Consider the following 24,161-nt stretch of genomic DNA (forward strand, 5'->3'; position numbering starts at 1 on the left):
AGGCGCACTCGAAAAGAAATGAGGCGAGGGCTCGAAGGCGCGCTCAAATGAAGATAAGACGAGGGCTCGACGGTGCGCTTGAATGGAGGTAGGATAGGAAATGCACTACCTATGATGGTTGATGGCTCAAAGGCGCACTCGAAAAAGGTGGAAAAACACAGAGATTTTTCAGGTGGCCTAATTCTCGTGGGCGGCCTGCCCAGGATGAAAAATTCTCAAAAAATGAAAAATTTTCAAAAGCAATTTCAATCTTGGCCATTTCAAGTTGGCCTTCCACTTGATAGATTCCGTTGGAATTTTCTCATATGAAATTTGCAAAACTCATTATTCAATGTCTCGAAGTTTAGATGATATGCATGCATCTTTACCTGTTTTGAAATATAGGCCCCCATTTCTTCTTAGTCTTCTTGTTGCTTGACTGATGAGGACTTGCTACCTCTGATTCGGGTCATCTTTGTCACTTGGCTTCTAGCCCACTCGAGTTAGCCCATGTAAATCTATTTCTAGATTTGTTTGCACAACTCAGCCTTTGTGGTGCCCATTGTGACCCACTTGCTTGCTAAAGATTTTTTTGACTTGTCAAATAATTTGAGAGGATCATTCATTACTCCTCGTTTCACTACTAGAAACATTCGGTGTCACTTGCTGAAAGGATCAAACTGTATTTTATAAACCAAAATGCCCCCTTGTCTTGTTGTAGGAAATGTTCCATCTCCTTTTTCTAGAATTTTTCCTTCTAAGCACAATGTTGCCCCCTTGTATTGGTCATTGCCCCTAAGTGTGCTCTGTTAGCGACTTAGACAAATTATGGTTTTAAGAGGCCATTCTTTCATTTCTCTCCTTTTCAGTTTGGTGAAGGAATATGGGTCTAAAATGAATCTTGAAATCTTGATCTTGCATTTTGAAAACAAAAATTATTTTGATGTGAGTCTAAAACAATTTGCTTTTGAAATCTTGCAACTCCTTGGTTATTTTCTTTCTTGGAAAAGAGATTATTTGCTCTTGTGTTTGGCAATGATATCTTTGGTGAAAATACATCATGAGATGACCTTTTTTCAAAGTGAAGGGCTTGAGAAAAAGCTCGAGGTTTTGTTTGAGAAAAATTTGTCTCTTTTTGAACACTCATTTTTATCAGCATGAATAATAATGAATAGCTTGTTCTTGAGGTCATGAATCTTATGAAAAAATATTCTTTGCATTTTGAGAGCATTGTTTATTGTTCTAGGTTGCTTGCTTACTTGATTAGAAAGGATTTCTACAGGTACATAACGTAGGTTGTGGTTTTTGGCTATGAAAGAAATGGATTCATAAGGCTCAAAGAGTGTTTCAGGGTTTCAAAGACTGAAGATCACGATCAATAGTTTGACTTTTGGCGTCATTCATATTTTCTTTTGCCGCTCTTCTTTGATTTGCCCCTCTTTTTTTCTTTTTCATTGCTTTGCTAGAGCATACTCATTTTATCTTGGTTATCACTTTTTCTTGTAATTTGGGCATGCCCCCTAGCTTTTGAGTTTCTTGGACTCTTTTGCCTCTTGGCTTTCTCACTGATTTATCATCTTTCTTGATCATTGAAATTTCACTTACCCTTTACTTTTTTTCTTGTGATGTGGGCATGATCCTTAGCATTTGTGTTTCTTGGGCTCTTTTGCCTTTTGGCTTTCTCACGGCTTTATCATCTTTCTTGATCATTGAAATTTCACTTGCCCCCAGTGCAGGGTGTGATCTTAATCGGGATTTTTTTATGAAAGAAAAAATTATTCAGGCTCAAAAAGGGATCGCAAGGGATGTATTTATTTCAAAACGTGAAAGGAATAACAAAGATGGCCTTTCCTCATTTCAAGCGCAAGTAGCTATGATCAATAAACTTTGACCTCATCTAGTGTGATGGTTTAGTCTTTGCAAAGATGTAATTCATGAGTTATGAGCAACAAGTTCACTACATACCATTATTCATACATTTAAAAACACATGATTCAAGAGTCATGGGGTAAGGGTATTTATTCATTTCTTTTTTCTTTCTTCTTTTTAGAGTTTGGTCACCTTTATGAAGGAGTTGCTTGATTCAATTGTCATTCTACAAGTAGAATGTCAAAAATATCATTTTTGAATAAACATCAAATTATTTTTTGAAATCAAAATGCCAGATCAATTTTTTTCAAAACTCCAATAGGGAAACTGATTTTTGTTAAAAAAGATGAATTGTGTCTATGAGATCACACGAGGCTTCAAAGATGTGTTTGTGAATCTTTATAAGAAAACTCTCTCAGAAAAAAAAAGAATAATGATAATCGTAAACACGATTGAATGACAAACTCATTATTTTCATTGAAACTTTAGAAAATAAGTTCAACAAGAAAGAACTTATTACAACATCTTGGGCTATGAATACTGGCATGATAACATATAAAGGGGCTAAACATTTAGCGATCATTGATTGGAATTTCTGGAATATTTCAATCATTCATTCTCCTCGACAAGGGCATCTTTTCAACAGTCAATTGAAATCAAATGTAGATCATTCTCAACCTAATATCACCATAGCTTTATCTTCAAGATAGTTGATTTCTAGGAGTCGATGTGAAGCAATTAGCTACATAAATGATAAGTGCCTTGGCAACCACTTTCAATGAAACTGTTCTTCTCAGTCGGGTTAGCAATCTTACCTAACCTGATGGCTTGTTTAATCCTCTCCGCTATAACAACCAAGTCAGTAAAATGTTGTGCAGAGCTTCTAACCAAGTATTCAAAGTACGGAGCTTTAAATGTATTGGAAAATAAACTGATCATCTCTTTTTCCAACATGGGAGGATTAACTTGTGCAGCTACCTCGCTCCATCTCCGGGCATATTCTCTTATGGACTCCTTGTTGTTCTTCTCCATAGCTTGCAAGCTTAACCGATCAGGGCCCACGTCTATATTGAACTTATATTGCCTCATGAAGGCATCAACTAAGTCCTTCCATTTTTTAACCTTGGTATTATCCAACCACATATACCAAGTGAGGGCAGCGTCACTCAAGCTGTCTTGAAAAAAATGAATCAGTAGTTTCTCATCATCAACCACCTCAGCCATTTTGTTTCAATATGCTTTGAAATAAGTTATAGGGCATTGAGTTCCCATATATTTGACAAATTCTGGCACTCTAAACTTTTTGGGAATGACAACGTTGGGCACCAAACACATATTGACAGCTTTCACCAGGTCACACAAATGGTTTCCCTCAACTGCCCTTATCCTCTTCTCTAGGGTAGTCCATTTTTCCAAATCCTCTTCTTTTACCATCTTGCCCTTTTGAGATTCTTTCTCGGTGGAATCAGTGGTAGATGAAATTCTTGAAGAGTATGCTGGCTGGAAATGCATAGCTTGTTGAAATTCAGATGACTCCTTATTTGCCCCCAGATTATCTGGATCAAAATGAGTTACATGCATATCTCCAGGCTGAGCTATAAGTGTTGCTTTTCCGGATTTATCTCTCAAGGCCTACTCGAGTAGACTAGTAAGCCTTGCGACTTCTTCCTTAAGATTGTCCACCTCTTTTTGATGTTGGGCTTCCAACTGGGCTCTTTCTTCGTTTTCCATTTGTCTTTTTCTCGAACGAGTGTTATAAATGAGTTTCAATGGGGGACCTATATTTCAGCCTGTTAAATGTAAATCATGCAATTATGCAAAAATGCTAAAGCAATAATAAAAAAAAAAAAAATGCGTATGAAATGCGAACTTGCCCTTCACGGGATGACAACCTAATTGGAAGATCCTAATTATTGAGTGCATCAAGGGGTTGGTCATTATCTAGTCTCAAAGGGTCTTTTGCATGCTCAGTGATCGTCCATGAAAGGTCGATATGAGGCTTACAAGTAGTGTGAAGATAGAGGCCCTGAGTAATATCAGTTTGGCATATCAACCACTTCCAAGTAAACAATCAAGCGAGAGTTGGATGGTTTCACGAGTCTTACCCAGGCTAAAGCCATTGGGGTACCGTTACTTTCCCACTTATCCTAGGTTGTCAAGTGTGTGCTCTCAAAGTGATGCATGACAACATAAATAAGGATGCATGTTAAAGTAGTAAATACAGGAAAAATAAACAAATAAACACAAAAAAAATAGCAATAATAAGACAAAAGACAAAGCTTAATCCTAGGGTCCCCAGCGGAGTCGCCATTCTGTCGCACCCGACATCGCGGCGGCCCCCAAAATTATTTAATTCTTTGGAAAGAACAGATTTCTGGCATCATGTTCTTTAATGTGGATAAGGTCTTGTTTAAGGAGTCGCCACCTAGTATTATGGTCACTAGGAACCCTAACTGGTCAACAGAGATTCTATGGTTCGGGACTGGTTACGTAAAAGAGAAGATATTATCACCCCTTAAACGTCCTGCCTGAGGCAGGCTGCATTGCTAGTTTTGTCGTAAATTGCTAAATGTTTATTTTTTTTATGTTATGAAAATTTTCTTACAATATTCCTGACTCTGGCGCCAGTGAATATTAACTACGAATATTTTCAACTCTGGCGTTGATAAATATTACGTAGCTAAAAAAATAAATTTAAATCAAATGTTTTTTTTTTATTCCCGACTCTGGCGCCAGTGAATAAATAAATAATAATACATTTATTTTTACGCGTGCACATATTTTTTTTATTTTTCTAGCTAAATAAAATAAAATACAACGAATAAAAATAATATAAATTTAAATCGGTATTTTTATTCCTAACTCTGGCGTTAGTGAATAAACCAATAAATTTACATTATTTTTATTTATGCATACACATTTTTTATTTTTTTTATTTTTTATTTTTTCTGTTTTCTGTTTTATTTATTTTTTGGGCTGGGCTGGGCTTAATCCAGCCCAGCCTGTATATTGGTGGCTGGGCCCAGGCCAGCCCACATGGGCTGGGCAGAGCCCAGCTAGCCCGGCCAGGTCACTGGCCCAAGCCAGTGACCCGGCTGGGCAGAAATTAAAGAAAGCACGCGTGAAGTGATTTCACGCGTGCATGAACAGTGCGAAGGTAATTAAATTACCTTCGCACAGTGTTCTTGCAACACTAATTCACAGAAGGCAAAAACAGATTGAAGAAGGGGCGTACCTGTTTTTCTGAAGATGACGAAGATGCTTGCAGCGTGGTGGTCGCCTCTCGCCTGCCTATGACATTTACTTCTGCTTCCTTTATCTCCCAGCTATCCCACTGTCCCCTTTTTACAGTTCTTTGAGATGAACGAACTAAGCAGATAATGGGTATGCCGGTTTTCTTTGAGTTTTTCACTGATTCCGGGTTACTCTTTTTCTGCAGGGATGAAGACAATTTCAAGGATAATTCTCGTCCTGTGTGCTGCCCTCTTGTTCTCTCTTTCTCTCTATATATTTTTTTTTTATTTATGCTCTGTTTTTGTGCTGTGAGCTCTCTGTTTTTGGGTTGTTTTTCTTCTTCTTTTCTGGGTTTTTTGCTTGCGTTTTTCTGGTTTTTTTCTGGGTTCTTTCTCTGTTTTCATTCCCTGCCGTGCATGGTTTTTTTTTTTTTTCTCCGTGTTCTCTCATCTTCTCTGGCTTTATAGCCAGAGAATGCCAAGCATCTCCACTGTTGAAACGGCTTCACAGCCATTACTGCCAGAAACAGCTAGGAGGAAGACGAAGAAGGCGATTGACAAAAAACGGCACCGTTTGTGTGGTGTAAATATCCATTTTCAATCTGGTCACTGAAGTTCTGAAATCATGCAATCAAGCCCCTGTGTAAATTCTAATTGGATCCTTGTATTTCCGCGCCATTTTCAAGCTGCTCCTTGGATTTTAAGCTTTGCAATTTGGACCCCAATTAAACTCTAAACTTTGAAATTCTTCAATTAAGTCCCTAATTTCATTAATTTAATAAAATCCAAAGTCCAATTAAGTCTCAAAACTTATCGATTCTCCAATTAAACCCTTAATTGGATTAATTAAATTAATTCTAAGCTTAATTAAGTCTCAAAACTTATCAATTCTCCAATTAAACCCTTAATTGGATAAATTAAATTAATTCCAAGCTCAATTAAGTCTCAAAACTTATCAATTCTCCAATAAAACCCTTAATTGGATTAATTAAATTAATTTCAAGCTTAATTAGATTAATTCCAAAGTTTAATTAAACCCCAAAACTTCCAATCATTTTGCCATTAACCCAAATTTTAATTCTTTCTTCATTTATTTCATTTTACTTATTTTTTCATTATTATTTTTTCATTTTTAGTAAATAAAATAATAATAATAATTAAAAGAAAATGATCAAAAAATTGGGTTATGACACTAGGGTTGTCTAACTACCCCTAAAAACTTAATAATGTCGACAATGGGTTATTTAACCCCATTTCCAAGCTATTTACACCTTAATCCCATTTTGTGGTCTTTTTTAGCATCCTCCCTTATAAAAAGCTTAGGTATAATAATCACCTTACTTGAATCTACCATGTTTAGTATTATTTTGAAAAAAAAAAGAAAGGAAATACTAACTTTACTAGAGTTTGTTCCACTGAATTCCAATTAGATAAGAGAGAACTTGCATTGCTATAAATTACAATCCTTAGTACCAACATCATAATAGGGTGAAATCCTTTTATTGCACCTTGACAATGATTTGAAAGTAAGGAGAATGGCATTTGTATAAGTTTTAAAAGCTTTAAAAGAATATTTATGGGGTTATTTTTTAGTTCTCTCATTATAAAACACTTGTGGGAAACTGCCTAGACACTAAAAGAGAGAAGGTTTTGCATATATGAAAAATGATAATTATAAGTAGGTTGAATGTCTTGCACAGGTCTAGGAGTAAATTTAATGTAGTCATATGATCTTCATCCATGTGCCTTACTACATGGAAACATAGTAACATCATAACAAAAGGTGTTATTTTTAAAGGACACCAATCTTTCAGCTTCATCCACGCACTTACACACTTACCTCTTAGACTTCCTAGGTGCCTAGACATAAAAGCACCCAACTAACAAAAGACAAGTTCATTAAACAACGAATGACAAGGTAATTTGATGAAAAAGGGCTCTCACCCAATTAAACTTACCCGACCACAAAACCACTCAAAAAGCTAACTAAGTCATTTTGTTATTCCATCATAAAGATTTGGGGGGTACTAATTGGTTTGAAATGTATACCCAGAACCTAGGCTTAAAAGTGTGAGATATGAGGCACAACCTATGTCCAAATAATATAAAGCATGAGATATAGTTTGAGCTTAAAAGATGATATGATGGAGTGTGTACCAAGATTCCCAAATCTAGATGCAAAGCATCTTTTAATTAGGTTCAATCATGCTGCATAGCTCAATAAGAGACTTTAAATTTAGGTGAGTTGATGTGATTTTCCAGAAACTTAACAAATATAACATAAACTCTTAAAAAACCAAACTAACTCAAATACCCTCGTAACTTCATAATGGGCTCATAGTCCCCTTCTTTCTCATTAGGACACACATCTAAGAAAATACACCCCACCTCAAATGGATTCACTTACCTCCATGATGTTTATGTCATTTTCTCATCATTAGGCCACAAAGTAATGTTGGTCCCGTCTGCTATGTTTAAGCCTAATTGATAGTCTATATGACAAAATCTCTTCTTCTCGAATAGAACACCATTACCTATTTGGGCTGTAAACCGAAGTAATTGTTTTCCTTATTTTTCCCTTGCAGCATGCAAGTTAATGAAGTTAATAAACATAACTCTATGAATCATAAGGTATGGATGAACAACATTCTTCAATCATTAATTTTATCATTTTTTTTTCTAATCTCCACAGCCTCAAAATGTTATATTTTCTTAATTGATCCTATTAATTTAAGTACTGAAAGATCTTTAAAAAAAAACATGTTTATAGGTACTCATCATGATCCCTAGATTATGAAGCCCATCGACCTACTTATATTATTAGAAAGGTTTTGCACAATCCTCGTTACCGTTGATAAAAAGTTTTGCATCATTAGATTTGGTATTTCATTCATGCACCGCTTACTCTACTTGTTTTTGTCTCTCCCTCTCACTGTGAACTTCCCTGAATTCTCCTACCCAACCCCAAACACATGAGAAGAAGAGAAAAAAAAAGGCACCACCTCCATATGGCACCAGAAGGCGGCGTCGCGCCGTATATAAACGATGAGATTGTGATTAAACTGTTCCAACTAGCCGACAAGAGCCTCCTTGTCATCAGTCTATGAAATGTTCATATAGGTCCTACACTCTACTATTTGTCACCGTCTGACAAACGTGTTGGTTTCTGACAAAATATGACATGTCAGCGGACTTCCTGTCTCCCTTCACTCTCTCTCTCTCTCTCTCTCTCTCTCTCTCTCTCTTAAATAGGTGGGCATTAAAGACAAGCTTGTACGTTTGTCATTACAGTGGCTGCTGCATTACTTGTCTTTATTCATAGCACAGATTTTTACAGCTGTAAAATGAAAGGGAAATACTTCGTGACAGTGAAGAGAAGGTAGCCGGTAGGCAATTTTACATTTACCTTTTATCACTACTGTTAAATTTCTGACTTTGAGATCTATTATTGCTGCAACTACATTTCATTATAGGATCTTTCTTTCACTCAGTGCGACTCAGTCTGTTCTGTTCAGTTCTTTTTGACCATCTTGATGCCCTTACGCAAGAAATGAAATCTCAAGCCCCACCTTCCAAGATTGCCCGTCTTTCGAACTCTAGTTTGCACCTGCTCTCTTGTTTTTCCAATTTCTCTCCTTTTCAACTAAACAAGTCTAATTAACAATCATTGTTTCACTCTTTTTCTTTATTTTTAATTTCTAGGGACTGGACTGCTAAACGGTTGGAACATGGAGGGAAATAGGCGCAATGGCAGGTCTCGGTCACCTTCAATTGGGCTAGGAGTTGAGCTTGGACGTGGTGGTTCTAGTCAAAGACCAATAACTGGCTGCAAAAAACCTTACGGGTTCACTATTCTTCAACTGCATGAGCTAGAACTTCAGTCTCTTATCTACAAGTATATCCAAGCTGGATTTCCTGTACCTTACCATCTTGTTTTACCTATATGGAAAAGTGTTACTGCTTCCCTTGGTGGTCTCAGTTCAAGCTTGTACCAGCTCTACCCTAACTGTAAGTCCCTCAAAATCTAATCTCACGTTTTTTTTTTCTTTTGATGATTATCTCTTACCAAATTACTACAAAATGGATGCTAAATGCTTGTCTCTTTTCATAAATACTTGATCATTGACTAATTTACAAGTAAATCATTTTTCTTAATCCTTAAAAGAGATTTGATTTTGGTTCTTTTTTTTCTCGTGGGGGGTCTAGTTATGGGGTGTAAGTGTAACCCGATATATTTGGAATATAAGAATGGAACGGAACATGAGTCAGGGAGATGTAGGAGAACGGATGGAAAGAAGTGGAGGTGTAGCAAAGAGGTTCTTCCAGATCAAAAGTACTGTGACAGGCACATACACAGAGGACGCCAGCGTTCAAGAAAGCTTGTGGAAGCTGCTTCTCATAGTAATACCAGCACCAACCTCTCCATTTCCCTCCCTGGAATCGGTAGTGCTAGCGCCTAGCAGTACTAATCTCTCTCCAATATGTTGTCTCTCTCCGAAGAGTGTACTACACAAGAAGTTTGTAATAGGAGCAGCTGCTAAAAAAGCTGTTTAAGGATTTCGAGAGTCGGTTTAAGCTAATTTTCAAACAGAAGAATCAAGCATGTACTACGTACTATGTAGTTTTACCTTTTTTTCTCTTGTCTAACGTAATTGAGTAAGGTTTAAATTGGGACTTGCCCTCTCTCGTCCACTCGTCTACAAGCATTCGAATGGTTATGATTTCAGGCTTTCAAGTCCATGACATCGAAGTTTTTGCCCGTAAGAGATACTATTCCATTGACCAGATCATTTTAAAAAAAATACATTAAAAGAAATATCAAGATTAGGGAAATTTATTTAGAAGTGTTATTAAACTTGATAAACTAATGATAATGTGGTTTGAATTTAAAGAAAAATCAAAATCATAAAAATTTGATAAAAAATAAATCAAAGCGAATTAATCATATAAAAAACGAAATAAAACATATCAAAAATATTAATTCTAACGAAACCAAATGCTTAAAATAAAACAATACATTTTATTGACTTAGGCTTCACAACTTTGCAGTACTCTAATTTGTTAAGTTCATGATTTAGATCATAAGATTTAATGTAAGTTACTCGAAGAAAAAAAAATTAAATTTAATGATTTTTTTATTAAATTTATATTTTACCTAAATATAAAATAACAAAATTAATTTTTTTTTTTTTAAAAAGAAGCCAAAATAAAGCCCAAGTGTGTGGGTTTGGCAGTTCAATGTGCCTCGGCCATCTAAAAAAAGGCCCAAGTGTGTCGGCCTTCCAGCCCAACGCGTGCTCCTCGACTCGGTTTTATTTTATTTTTTCTTAAAGGAGCCAATGACTTGTGGTCCACCTCTATTTTCTTTTTTTTTTTTTTTAAAAAAAAAAAACAAAGAGAGAGATGACGCATCATCTACTGTTTACATAATTCGACGACCAAAGAGTTACTTAAAAATCAGGGTTTTTGTTTTATTTTATTTTATTGCTAAAAATCTATTTCTCAACACATTTTTTTTTTACTTAAAACACTCTAGATGCTTTAATAAATCTATTTATAGCATCAAACAACCTAAAAACAACTCAAATCCCAAAATCAACCTGAACCTAAAAATATTCTCGCTAGCATATCTAACTTCTCAGACAATGAGAAGAAAAAATAACACTTAAGTGAGATTTTCCTCATTAAATGAAATTTATTAACACTAAAATCAACCATTTGTTTTTGTCAGAATCAGCGTTAATGATGTATTCCTCTTTCTACGCTAGAATAGAACGATTCTCTCTATCTCCTCTAAAAAAAGGGATTGAAACACTACCAGAAAAAAGAAAAACACCAATAGAATATTTTGTCAGAGGTACCAAAAGAATAGATGGAAAAATGACATTAGAAAACACATTATTGGTGATTTCTATTGTGTTGATCATTCCATCGATAATACAATCACCGATGGAATTATCGTTCCAAAAAAATTATCGGCAATAATTCCATCAATAAATCAATCAATAATTTTGGCATATAATCGATGGAATTAATCCATCAATGAATTAAAATTATATATATGTTACTGACAAAATAAATCAATGGTAAATCCATTAGTGATTGTATGTATATTACCTATAGAATTAATTTGTCAGAGAATTACATTTATATCTATCTTACCGATATAATAAATAAATTTTAATTTAGTCATAATTATATGTAATTATTTTTAGAAAAAAAATTAAAAATAAACAATACAATTAAAAAAATTGAATTAAAATAAAAAAGAAAATTTAAACAAAATTAAATTAAGGCTCCGTTTGTTTGCAGGAAAGTGAATTCCGGGGAAAGTGAATTCCTGGAAAGTGAATTCCGAGAAAGTATTTTCCGATGTTTGGTAGTGTTATGGAAAATGAACTGGAAAACACTTTCCAGTGTTTGGTTATGTCATGAAAAATGAGCTGGAAAATAACTTATTAATATTTTATTTTTCTCAAGTTTATTAAAATAATGAGGAACAAATCTTACAAATAAAAAGTTGAATGAGAATGAAATTGAAAAAAAAAATTCATAAATTATCTCAAATAAAACAAATAATAATCAAAATAATAGGGATCAAATCTAAAAAATTAAAAAAAAATGAAAAATGAAGAAATTAAAATAATAATAATCAACATTTCATAAATTATTTCAAATAAAATAAGTAACAATCAAAAGATTGAGGATCAAATTTGATAAATAAAAATTTTCAATAAAAAAATTATAAGGAAAAAGCAAATAGCAATTATAAAAATAAGGACCAAAGTTAATATAAAAATAAAATTTTAAGAGATAAAATTGAAAAATAAATATTCAAAACAAAAGATATATAGCAATCAAAAGTTTGAGGATCAAATTTGATATAATCAGCAAATAATAACATTTCTAAATTTTTCACAACTTCCGGAAAATGTTTTCCCTTCAAATTTTTCAGGAAAACACTTTCCTGAAAACCAAGCCAAATTTTCCTTTTACTGGAAAGTGTTTTCCATTGACCAACTTTCCTACTGGCAAACAAACACAAGAAAGTTTGGAAAGTGATTTCCCGGAAACCACTTTCCGGAAAACAAACACAGTTAAAAGGAAAACACTTTCCTGAAAACCAAGTCAAATTTTTTTTTTTTGACTAAAATTGATCGGAAAGTATTTTCTGTTGACCGGAAAGTGTTTTCCGCTGACCGGAAATTGTTTTCCGTTGACCAACTTTTCTAATGACAAACAAACACAAGAAAGTTTGGAAAATGGTTTCCCGGAAACTACTTTCCGGGAAACAAACAAGGCCTAAAAGAAAAGGAAAATTTAAATGAAATGAAATTAAAATAAAAAGAAAATTTATATTATCAATTTAAAAATATTATCAGATACAATTTATCTATCTAGGTAACAAAAGATGGAATAGGAGACAAAGACTAATCTTCGCTAGAACCAAGAAGGTGATGAGGTGAATCACATGTACTAGGTGAAAGTTGCTAGCATTTACTCGATGACATTCAATTTATCCTTTAGAAGTTCATCTTAACCCTATATTAGGTCATCTCATCTTGAACATGTTCTTGTATAATCGCCTGGATGATCGGTGATTACTATCTTAATCTGGACTGCGAGGTCCTAACGGCCAAGACATTATGGTTTGCCCACATATCCTCGACCATAGCTTTAGAGACACTGTAAACTCGATTTCTACGGAGGCTATTGGTAGATCAATCCTCCAACCACAAATCCAAATCTTGGATGGGTCAAAAGATCTCCCTCATATCTCTCATGCAATCAGATGTTTATATGTTTCATAAAATAAAAACAAGTCATCAAATATATAAACAATTAACTAAAAAAAAAAAGTTCAAATCATACTTACCATTAACTTCTCAGCTTGGCTATCCACAAGTTGTTGCACTTCTATCTGTTCTCCTTTCACAATTAGGTTTTAACAAAAAGCTTCAGTGATTTTGGATCATGTCCAAGCATTGTATCTTGCAAAAGAAAGCTATTATTAGTTAAATGTTTTTAAATAAAGATCATATAAAACATAATCTTACTATCTATTTTACATGTGAAATGAACATAATGGATTTGTTGGTGTGCGTGGTCACGAAACCATGAATCTTTTTGGTCCAATTCTCCAAGCCAAACTATGATCGCCTTAAGAAATGCTCTGGCATCATGAGTTTGAGATAAGCGTCCTAGATACCCTCTATTATGTATGAATATTTGAAATCTCTTCACACGTCTATGTCTTCCCAACCTAGAAGACATTTATCTTTTGCATATTTCTTTGTTTTTTTTTTTTTGCATTATACTAGAAGTCACGCAACTTGGTCCACAAGAAAAAAAATCGAATAAGATAATAAAAAATAAAATTTTATTATTTTCTCTTTAAAAAATATCATAATTTGAATGAAATCTTACCTAATAGCCTTGTGATTCTCCCACACTCTATTGGCCACACCATTATTAGCCTCCTCCCAACAATTGTTTTTCCTTACACGTCAATTTCATAAAATAATTACTTTATTAAAATTTAAAAAAAAAAACCGAATTAAATACTAAAAGAATAATTATTTATGTATATATACTTGAACTTTTCAAACCAAGCATCAATCATAGACTTCCATTCAACATTTTTTAAAACCTGACTCCATTGAAACGAAAGCACTTCCTTTGATGATTTCATTGTAGATGTTATCGTGCGAGTAGGCTCAACATTTGTAAACTTGAATTTCAATTCATTCACTAAAATTAATTATTCAAACTTTATTCATTGTTGTTTAATTTTGTATTGGGTAGGAAAGAAAATAAACTTGCATGTTATTGTCAGAGCTTTAACTAAGCAATATACTTCCAAGTGCAAACATCTCGTTCAAAAAGGACACCAACTCTATGAGTCACACTCACACCCAACAGGCTTACATAACGAGATGGTGTCTAAGATGTCTCATCATGGTCAACACTTGGCGGCACTATTTGCTCATGCTTATTAAAAGCGCTACCAAAAGAACCAATAAAAGTCATGTTGGTCTCTATCCTTGCTAACTTTCTCTTCCTCATTTAAACAAATTTGATAAAAAAAATAATAATAATATTATCACTATATTTTATTTTAAGAAAATCCCAGTACCCTATCCAAAAATCTTAAAACATGTAAATACACATCAATAATTCATGACATAAATCAATTGAATTTATTTAGACAACCCATTAGCCAAACCTTCAAGTTGGATCTAATTCTTGCAATTGAAGTCATAAATCTTGTAACATGATTACGTATCAAACAATACCATCTCAAAAGCCACATTCTTATCGCCCGCATGGTTAGTAATTAAAAAAAAAAAAAAAACGTATAAATTCTTGCTTATGAACACCCATACCCTAATATTTGCTCGAGGTTTCTAATTCAGACTTGCCACATTCCCCGCATGAGAATTAACAACCATATTGAGATGATAGCAGAGAGCATGGAGATTACATTACAATAACATACTTAAGTAATAACAACCTAAATCAATACGCAACCTTAACCATAACAAGAGAACACACATTTTCATTTGTCTCTTATCAGCCCACAACAAAACCAGAGAGTATACCCTTAGTTTAAACACTAAATAAATAAACAAATTTAGTTCAAAAATATATATTGCTACATGGAAATGAATCTGGGGTACAATCAAATTACACAAGAACACACAATCCAAAATGCTCAATTTCAAAGAAATTCCATGAACAGACAATCAAGACCATATTTGTCCCTAAGAACTCACAATTGCATCCTCACTAAAAACACCAAACAACCCTGAAAACGAAAAACACTATATAATTTGTCAAGTGAATTTTGATTTGCTTTCGGAAATCTCTTAGGGCACCTTGTTTATGATAATATTTATTGTATCAAAATCAACATAATAGTGGAGTCATTAAAGATAGGATGTGAGTGAATTAGAAAATGGAAGTTTCCCCATCAAAATTAACATTGTAAACATAGTCTTCGGATCAAAATTAAATTCAGTATTCGAAAATGTTGAAAATCTAATCTGTTTTTTTTTTTTTTTACGGGGTTACATTGACAATCAATTGCTTAGTTAATGTATAAAACAAATTTGTTAAATGTAACATGCATCCTACAACATGGAAACCCTAAAATCTAGAATATATTCAAAATTAGATAAAAGCTCTAAGAAATTTTTTTTTAAAAAAAAACACATGATTATGCGATCTCTTCTTGTATGATTTCTAATACATTATGTTTGCTGGTGACTACGTTAAAAATAATATTAAAACGTGGGATATGGACAATTAATTGTCGCTCAGAATCACATGGTTGATATAGATAACAAAAAACAAATCTAATGATTTTAATTCATGAATGATCACGAGTCTTACTTGCTCACATCAAACGTGAAATTATATATCTTTAGCTTGTCTTGTTCATAAAAACAAAGGAATTTTGAATTATAGGAGAGGGAGAGGGGAGGGGAGGGAGAGGGGAGGAGAGTTTTGGAATTAGAGATTGTGGTCTATTATTAATTCGGCTTATTCTTTGATATGGAATAATCAATTGTATTTTTGTCGATAAAAGTAATTTATTATATATAATAAGTTTAATATTTAATATTTTTATATATATAATTCATTGGTAATTTCATAAGTAATTAACAATAAATTCTCAATAAACTCAATATTAAAAGATAAAACAAAAAAAAAATCAATTAAAAAAATAATTTAAAAAAATAACCAAAATCAATCTACTTAACCTATTAAACCCTTAATGTTTTATTAATCAATAACATGTAACTGCACCCACCAAATGGCCAACAAGCCAAATGCAAGATGATGCTCTTTCCTTTTTTCGGGTTTCTGGATATTGACTGTCATGTTGATTTTTCTTCTTGTCTTCACAGGTGTTTGTTGCCAACCTGGCTTCGGGCTGGGAGGAAGATAAACTGTTAGAGGAGAATTCCCTCTACGTATATTAGGCATACGTTGTCGTTTATTTATTTATTTAAAAAAAAATTGTTAATCGGGAGTTGATAAATAATGGAAATGGTTAAAGTGGTTAGGTTGATCTGCTATATATATACTTGTATCAAAACAGCAAGTCGTTGGGACTCTAACACTTGTAAGACACCTTTTAGTTATAGTTGGTTTATTTTAGTAAATTACTGGGTTTTTTTATGAATGAAATTTGATGGGTTTCGAACACAAGACTGTGATTATTGATTGTGTGATGTAAAATTACAAAAGAAACTAAAACATTTAGGGAATATTTTTTACATCAAGACACAGATTTATTGTAGAATATAATAGTGTTTTTTTTTGTTGTTGTTGGTTTTCTTTGCCCTTCAATTATCTTTTCAAATTGGATTTATTTGGGATGCTTGACTGTTTGCCAATTGACTTTATGTTGGCTCCTCGTGATGTCAAAGAAAAATTATAGTGCTGGGTTGATACTGATTTGGCAAAATACATTTTGATTTCATTGATTTAGAGCAATTAAAATTTTAAGGATCTTGAAAATGAAATTATTATCTAGGGATTGAATTGAAAGAAAATGATGGGAGTGGCTGGCGTGTGTGAAAAGGTCTACCTCGTATGGGGAACGCATGCGACGGCCATGGATGTTCGTTGGCAGCCTTCCTTGGAATCAATTTATTCATCTCAGTTTCCTCTTCCATCCAAGGCAATTAGTGTGCATGTAGGAGGTCTGGTTTAGCTCTAACGACACAATTTTTCTCTCTCTCTCTCTCTCATTTTCTTGGTTTTCACGAGTGTGCATGTAGGCTTTTTTTTTTTTTTAATAATATTTTTATCATTTTATTATTTAATATTTTATTGATTGAAAATTAAATTTAATTTTTTTTTGTTTATTTATTTTTTTATATGATTATCACGGTCTTATAACTCTTATCATTTATAACTCTTATCATAGATTTAGTAGGTTATCTCAAGCTAGTACTGATCAATTTTAATTTTTAATTATCTAAGTATTTCAAAAACAATATTATGCAATATACCAGTGTCTCAATATTTAAAAAAGATATAATCTAATATAATCATATTTTGAATTAATAATAATAATAATAATAATCAATAATTCATACTAAAAACACATTAATAATATCTAGATAATTGTTTTGCACTAAAAAAAAAAAATTATATGACACACAACAAACCACGAGTTACCGATCTAGTAAGTGCTATGGACATAACATTTTCCCTCAACTAACTAAGTGCGAGAGAATTGCTTGCACAGATATTAGTCCGATTGTCCCCCAAGGACTGGTTTTCATGGTAAAAAGAAAAATTCATTCACTTCAAGATTTCGAATTGGAATTGTGCAAATGTAATTTTGAAAGCGTTTAGTATATTTATATTTAACTAGTCTTATTTATGAAAGTATCAAGCTTCCAAATTATAAAAAAGTATAATATTTATCTGATCAATCTATAAATACTTATATATTGGCTATAATTATAAGGATAAAATCCATTGGACATAAATCGTGACATTAAGCCTTTGAGAATCATTAATTTTAAAGACTACCTTTTATAAATTTAGAGGATTTTTTTTTCAGAGTTTCATAAAGAATAAAAATCTTCTATGCCTCAGTAGGGGAAGTTCCTTCAACTCAATACTTGGCAATTATCAATATTGCTATGTGTAGATACAATTAATTATTTAGCCAATATAATATGTTATCATTATTAAAAAAATAAAACCTTACAATGAAAAATGAAAAACTAGAGGAGGAAAGAAACATGATGCTTAATATCCTTCAAAATTAATTGAGTAACTATTAATGTTTCTTAATATTTTTTTATTATTAATATGAGTGTCCGGATCAGCTTGCACGTACCTCGACTAATCTCACGGGTTTTGAAGTTAACGACTATGTAAGTCTCCAGTGGTCTTGAGAGAACTCGAATTCATGATTATTAGGGAGCAAACCCAAGATTTGACCAGTTGAACTACCCCTCAGAGTTATTTCTTAACACCTTTGACAAACTATGTTATGGTAACTCTTGTTGTCTTGGACTACAAGACATTTTTGTTCTTTCATAAAATAATGTTTTTTTATCTTAATAAAAAAATATCTAATCAGTAAAAAGGAGATTTTCAAATAAAGAGATATTTTTTTATAAAAATATATATTTAAAATGAATGAACTGAATAGTAAGACAAATAAATGGAGTTTGACTAAAATTAATAGACATTCAATTTTATGATTTTTTTTTAAATTAACATTATTTAAAATAAATAGCAAAGTAATACATTTTGAAAAAAAATTGACAAGATAACATAGTTTGTTACATAACACACCATTGAAAAACATAAGATTTCAATGTTGTCGTTATTAAAAAAATATAAATATCAAAAGAAATTATTAAAATGAGCTTGCACAAATTATGATGACGGTAAGAGGAGAGAAAAAAAAAAAAAAAGGGACCTTTAATGCATATTGAAGCTTCAATTATCATATCATAGATTAACAGGTATCATAAAAAAAATTCTTAATGAGACAAATTCAACAATACTAAAGAGGTTATCAATAATGATTAGAGTGGACCAAACTCTATGTCTAAAGATAAGTGAGCAATTACAATAAGAAGACGAGAGAGAGAGGAAAGATAAAGAAAGAAAGAGACTTCAAAAGCACATCAAAGTTCTGATTATAACACCACTAGTATCATCAAAAAGATCTTAATGAGATAAATATAATGATATCAAAAAAAGTCATTAACCGTAATCGGAGTGGGTCACGCTTTTTGTTCAAAAACAAACAAGCAATTACATTGAGGAGAGATAATAAAAAGAGGAAAAAAAGATCTTAAAAGCACATCAAAACTCGAATTATGACACCATAATTACTATAAAAAAGATTTCAAAAAGACAAATTCAACAATACTGAGTACGAACACCAACGATAACTGCAATGGACCACACGCAACAGGTGGCTCATTTGCTTTTGAGCAGTTCATGTGGCCTATTTCGGTCACTATTTGTAATGCTTTTTGGTGTCAATGGATTTATCTGGTCGAGATTTCTTATGATTGTAACATTTATGTGTTGTAATTGAATTGTGTCTTAAAAACTTTATCTTCTTTTTTTATTTCTTTAATCTCTCCTCATTCTAATTTGTGCAAGCTCATTTAATAATCTTTTTTGACATTCTAGTTTCAACTAATAACAATTTAAAATGTCTCATTTCTCAATCACGACATATATATTAATTTTTAAATGGTGTTAACAAGCTAAAAACACCCTAATTTTACGGGTAGTTTTTTTCTTTTATTTTTCTGGGATTATTTTACTAATATTAGTGGTCCAGGGTATATTCCTTGGAGAGAAGGGAGAGCGAAAATAATCTGCCAAGTTACGTGATAAGATGGAATTATGAAGGGGCACCTTGACAGATAAGGCCTTAGATTGCAGGGTAGCTACTAAATCAAAATGTACTTTGTGCATAATAGTAAATATGCTTAGCAAGTGATTAAATCAAGCAAGTCATACTCCTTCCCTTCTAGGATTCTAAGACGCACGGTGCTTGAATCCAATCTACAGGGAGAAGTTTGTTTCAAGAGTCGATCTGCTGGTTAATCCCTCTATAAATATAGAGGCTGGCTACTGTTACTCGTCTAAAGAGAGAACTCTGTAGGGCAAATAAATTAGCCCTTCCGATAGAATATTGAGGTTTTTCTGCACAATCCAGAAGCTTTAATCCCCCATTTATTGATAACTATTTTCCACAGCTTTTAGACATCTTTCCCAGTCTCTAATTCGTCTTTTAGCATTAGTTTTCCTTTCCGAACCAGGGAGGGTTTGTTCTTATCCTCTGAATCAATCACCTGCAAACAATTCTTGACCAAGTCCCTGCTCACACGCTGGACTGAAGTTCAGGTAATTACCAGGCCTGTAACTCTTCCATGACTACTCTCTCTCTCTCTCTCTCTCTCACGTTCCATTTCATGATTTATGATGAATGGTCCAGTCAAGAAATAGTTATTTTAAAACTTTATATAATCTAATATGAGATTTTCATGTGCATAACAGAGATATTAAAAACATCTAGTACGCAAAATTAAGAAATAGTTGTTGTTTTGATATTTCAAAAACAGGTGAAGCGTTAAATATAGCAGGCTTTCCTGATTGCAACAAGCCGCATCCACTCCAAGATTTGTTTGTCTAACAAACATAGATAGGACTTGCATGGTCGAAAAAAGACACATTTACAAGAGTATGATGGTAATTATTTTTTAAAATATTTTTTGTTTAAAAATATAGGAAAATAATATATTTTTTTTTTTTTTAAATAATTTTTAATGTTAATATACTAAAATGATTTAAACACAAAAAACAAGTAATTTAAAAAAATCACGAAATAACCTAACCCCCGCACGGGTGTCATAATTATGTTTTACACAAACTTTGTTTTTTCTCTGTTTTTTTTCTACCGTAAAAGCCTTTGTTTTTCTCCTCTTTTTATCCATAAAAGTAACCCAACCCAAGATGGTAAACACGGTGAAATGAGTCAGTCCACAGTCACGTATCCATTACCGACCAGTCTGACTTTTTTACATTAACCTCTACTCACGAGGAATCTAATGATGTTTTATTCTCTTCCCACTATCTCTCCCTTAATCCAAAGGCCCTTGCTTCATTCAGCTCCAAATCTGAATCTCCACCGTTTATCATAGATCCACACATCAACCACGTCACTATACTAAATTAAAAAAAAAAACAAAGAAAATATCATCATCCTCATCTCTCTCTTACAGATCTCATACACATTTTCAAGCTCCTAACTTTCGATGCCTCTCTTCTAAGCAGAGTCGCGTATTCTGAGGAAGAGAAGGCTTTTGTGAAAACCAATTTTACCCTTGAAGCCCAGGAGGATGGTGGAGGCACAAACATGGGCAACAAGGAGAATGAGCAACCCAAGAATAATGGATGGCACCACCGTGTCAACCACCGCCAATGACCAAGTTCTTGACATACCTGCAACCCCACCTGGTGATGTAAGAAACAATGCATATTCTTCCGTTGGATCGTATTTTTCTCCGACTATTTTAACAGCTGGGATTATTGCATCATGGTACCTGTCCAACATTGGAGTCTTGTTACTTAACAAGTACTTGTTAAGTTTTTATGGCTACCGGTACCCGATATTTTTAACAATGCTGCACATGATTTCTTGTGCTTGTTATAGCTATGTGGCTATAAAATTTCTTCAAATAGTACCATTGCAGCATATTTCATCAAGAAAGCAGTTTTTTGAAGATCTTTCGCTTGAGTGCTATCTTTTGTTTCTCTGTGGTTTGTGGTAATACTTCATTGAGGTACTTGCCTGTGTCTTTTAATCAAGCTATTGGGGCAACCACACCTTTTTTTACTGCTATTTTTGCCTTCTTGATAACTTGTAAGAAAGAATCTGCTGAGGTTTATTGTGCACTTTTGCCTGTGGTTTTTGGGATTGTTTTGGCCAGTAATAGTGAGCCTTTGTTTCATTTATTTGGGTTCTTGGTCTGTGTTGGTTCAACTGCTGGACGTGCTTTAAAATCCGTGGTTCAAGGGATTTTGTTAACATCAGAAGCTGAGAAGTTACATTCTATGAATTTGTTGCTCTATATGGCACCGATGGCTGCTTTGATTTTGTTACCATTTACTCTTTACATAGAAGGGAATGTGGCTTCAATTACGATTGAGAAAGCCAGAGGGGATCCGTATATTGTGTTCTTGTTGATTGGGAATTCAACTGTGGCTTATTTGGTGAATTTGACGAATTTTTTGGTGACCAAGCACACAAGTGCCCTGACTCTTCAAGTATTAGGCAATGCTAAGGCTGCCGTGGCTGCTGCCGTTTCGATCTTGATCTTTAGGAATCCGGTGACTGCGATGGGAATTGCTGGATTCGCAGTTACAATCATGGGTGTGGTGCTTTACAGCGAGGCAAAGAAGAGATCTAAGGTCACGACTCACTGAAGGATAATATAAAGATTCATTTTGATTGCCACAAACATTGGTGCGGGTCCTTTTTTTTTTTTTTTTGGTTCTTTTGCTTTATTTACTTTTGCTTTAATGTTTTAAATTTTTTTAATATTAGATAAGGAAAATTTGGATCAATTGGATTGTATAGGATGTGGAGAAAAGGGAAAGGGTTATGCTCTTCTTCTCTCTTTTTTGGCTTTTTAATTGTTCCTGTTGGGAGTGGTTAAGGGAATGAACTTCTCTCACTTTCCTCTGTGTGTAACCTTCTATAATTGAGTTTACTGCAACTGGAACACAGAAAGAACTTGTGCAGATATTGATTTTCAAGTCTTTAAATTGGAGGGAACAAAGTTCTCTCTTTTCATCTACAAGTCTTGTCAGCAAGCAATTCCATTCTTTATCACATGTTTGTCTGCAAAATTGGCATTCCTTGAATTCGTTTCTGGGTGTGGAGGGTTTATGTTTTTTTTTTTTCCTTTTGGATTCATTCTCTTGCTTTGGATGCTTGCTTGTTGGCTTCTTCAGCTAATTTTAGCAGCAAAAAATTAGTGGATGAGTTACAAGGGTTTGGAACTGGAATTATGGAATGCTTGAATAAGTTGGTGATTAATTTATTTGACATACCCAGATGATACGTTCCTGTGATATGAAATGTAATAATTATTAGGAGTTCATGTCTTGGTCATATGGCATAGGTCAATTTGTGGCTTTTATTTCCTGATTGATGATGCCTTTTATACTGCCTTTTGGATCTATTGAGAATTTCATGCATAAAATTGAATGTTGATGGGCATAATGACATTTACATTTTGAGTGAGCCTGTTTGCAAATTTCTAGATAACCATTGAGGTTATCAACGCTCCTCTAGTCACTATCAAAAAAAGGATGATAGAAGTTTCTTGCATTCACAGTTGCCATCTCTATTCACATGGTTCTAAGATTCCAAGTTTCTTTTATAAGAAACTGGGCTCTGAATAAAGAACAAATTTGATCAAGCTTTTTCCGAATATAGTTAAAATTACACCTCTGCATCATGGTTATTGTATGTTGCAAGCATGTTATTCTTGCCTCCCCTTTTGACCAGTTCTTTTGATTTAATCAGCAGGGAGGAGTTTTCCTTTAGGTAAGAAATGCAAAAGAAGTTGTTTCTTGCTGGGTTTTAGATGACAGGTGCGAGGTGTAGGGACATTTTGAAATGGTTCCCAAATGCAATAACTATACAAAGAGCAGCCTTATTTCGACATGATCGCAATGACAAACATCCTTTGGATCAAACAAATGAATTTGTTTCATAGTTTAATTGGTCAATTTCTTCATGTAGGTTGAAAAAAAATGACTGGGATTTTTTCCCAATTCGGAGTCATTTGGATTTATTTATTTTTTGTATCTTTTTCTTTTTTGATTGGGTGACAATTATACTTTAAGCTGGAAAGTGACTGTTTTAACAGATGAAGGTGACATGTTCACATTCAGTTTAAGTCAAGACTCTTACTTTTAGTTAAGGTGCCTTGCTGTCAGTCCCAACCACCGCAGATAGTTTTGTATTTGGTCATTGTTGTGTAAACTTTATAGCCTATGCACAATATGCTATACGCGTCATGTGGGACATGAAGAGTTGCCTTTGCTTAAATCTTGATGGTAATTGGAACTTCCTTCTCAGCTCAACTTAGCTTAGCTCAGTAGTACGCATCATGTAAGTTGAAGGGTAATGTAACTCTTTGGTTGAATTCTAGTCATTTTCACTTCTCAATTCTCAAGTGAGATAGATGAGTCAAACCAGATGTTAATCAACAACTCATGTTCAAACTTGGACATCCATGTTTTGGCCCAGCTTCTTAGTTTCTCACGTAAAGCTCAGGCTGCCTTTGTCAAATCTTTAGCTAACCACCTTGAACTACAAGGATTAAACTTCACTAATCTCAATGGATGCAATGCTAAAATGTGCATAAATAACAAGTAAAATGGATTGCCTGTCAAGCTGAAACAGATGCAGGAAATTTCACCTTTTTCTCCATTTCTATGTCATGATCCTTGCGAGGAAGCTAAATGCCACTACCATACATGCATACAGTTTAGAAGCAG

The 24,161-nt window shown here is 33.5% G+C and overlaps 1 protein-coding gene and 1 pseudogene across 1 annotated transcript; both read left to right on the plus strand.

Moving 5' to 3' along the window:
* The first annotated feature begins 8,524 nt into the window (after nt 1–8,524).
* LOC118036040 (growth-regulating factor 12) lies at nt 8,525–9,757 on the plus strand. The gene is made up of 3 exons (XM_035041733.2): nt 8,525–8,680; nt 8,784–9,089; nt 9,288–9,757. Exons 1-3 carry the CDS (start codon nt 8,632–8,634, stop codon nt 9,539–9,541), a joined length of 609 nt encoding a protein of 202 aa, XP_034897624.1. The 5' UTR covers nt 8,525–8,631; the 3' UTR covers nt 9,542–9,757.
* A 10,072-nt stretch (nt 9,758–19,829) lies between these two features.
* Nucleotides 19,830–22,443, plus strand: LOC118036042 (probable sugar phosphate/phosphate translocator At1g12500; annotated as a pseudogene).
* Nucleotides 22,444–24,161: the final 1,718 nt, after the last annotated feature.

This window comes from Populus alba, chromosome 1 (assembly GCF_005239225.2).
Source record: "Populus alba chromosome 1, ASM523922v2, whole genome shotgun sequence".
Taxonomy (NCBI): domain Eukaryota; kingdom Viridiplantae; phylum Streptophyta; class Magnoliopsida; order Malpighiales; family Salicaceae; genus Populus; species Populus alba.

Excerpts from the sequence above, each read along its gene's own strand:
- LOC118036040 (XM_035041733.2), top strand. The coding sequence starts at position 8,632 with ATGAAATCTCAAGCCCCACCTTCCAAGATTGCCCGTCTTTCGAACTCT. Across the intron at positions 8,681-8,783 it reads TGCCCGTCTTTCGAACTCTA|GGACTGGACTGCTAAACGGT; the intron begins GTTTGCACCTGC and ends TTTAATTTCTAG. Across the intron at positions 9,090-9,287 it reads GTACCAGCTCTACCCTAACT|TTATGGGGTGTAAGTGTAAC; the intron begins GTAAGTCCCTCA and ends TGGGGGGTCTAG.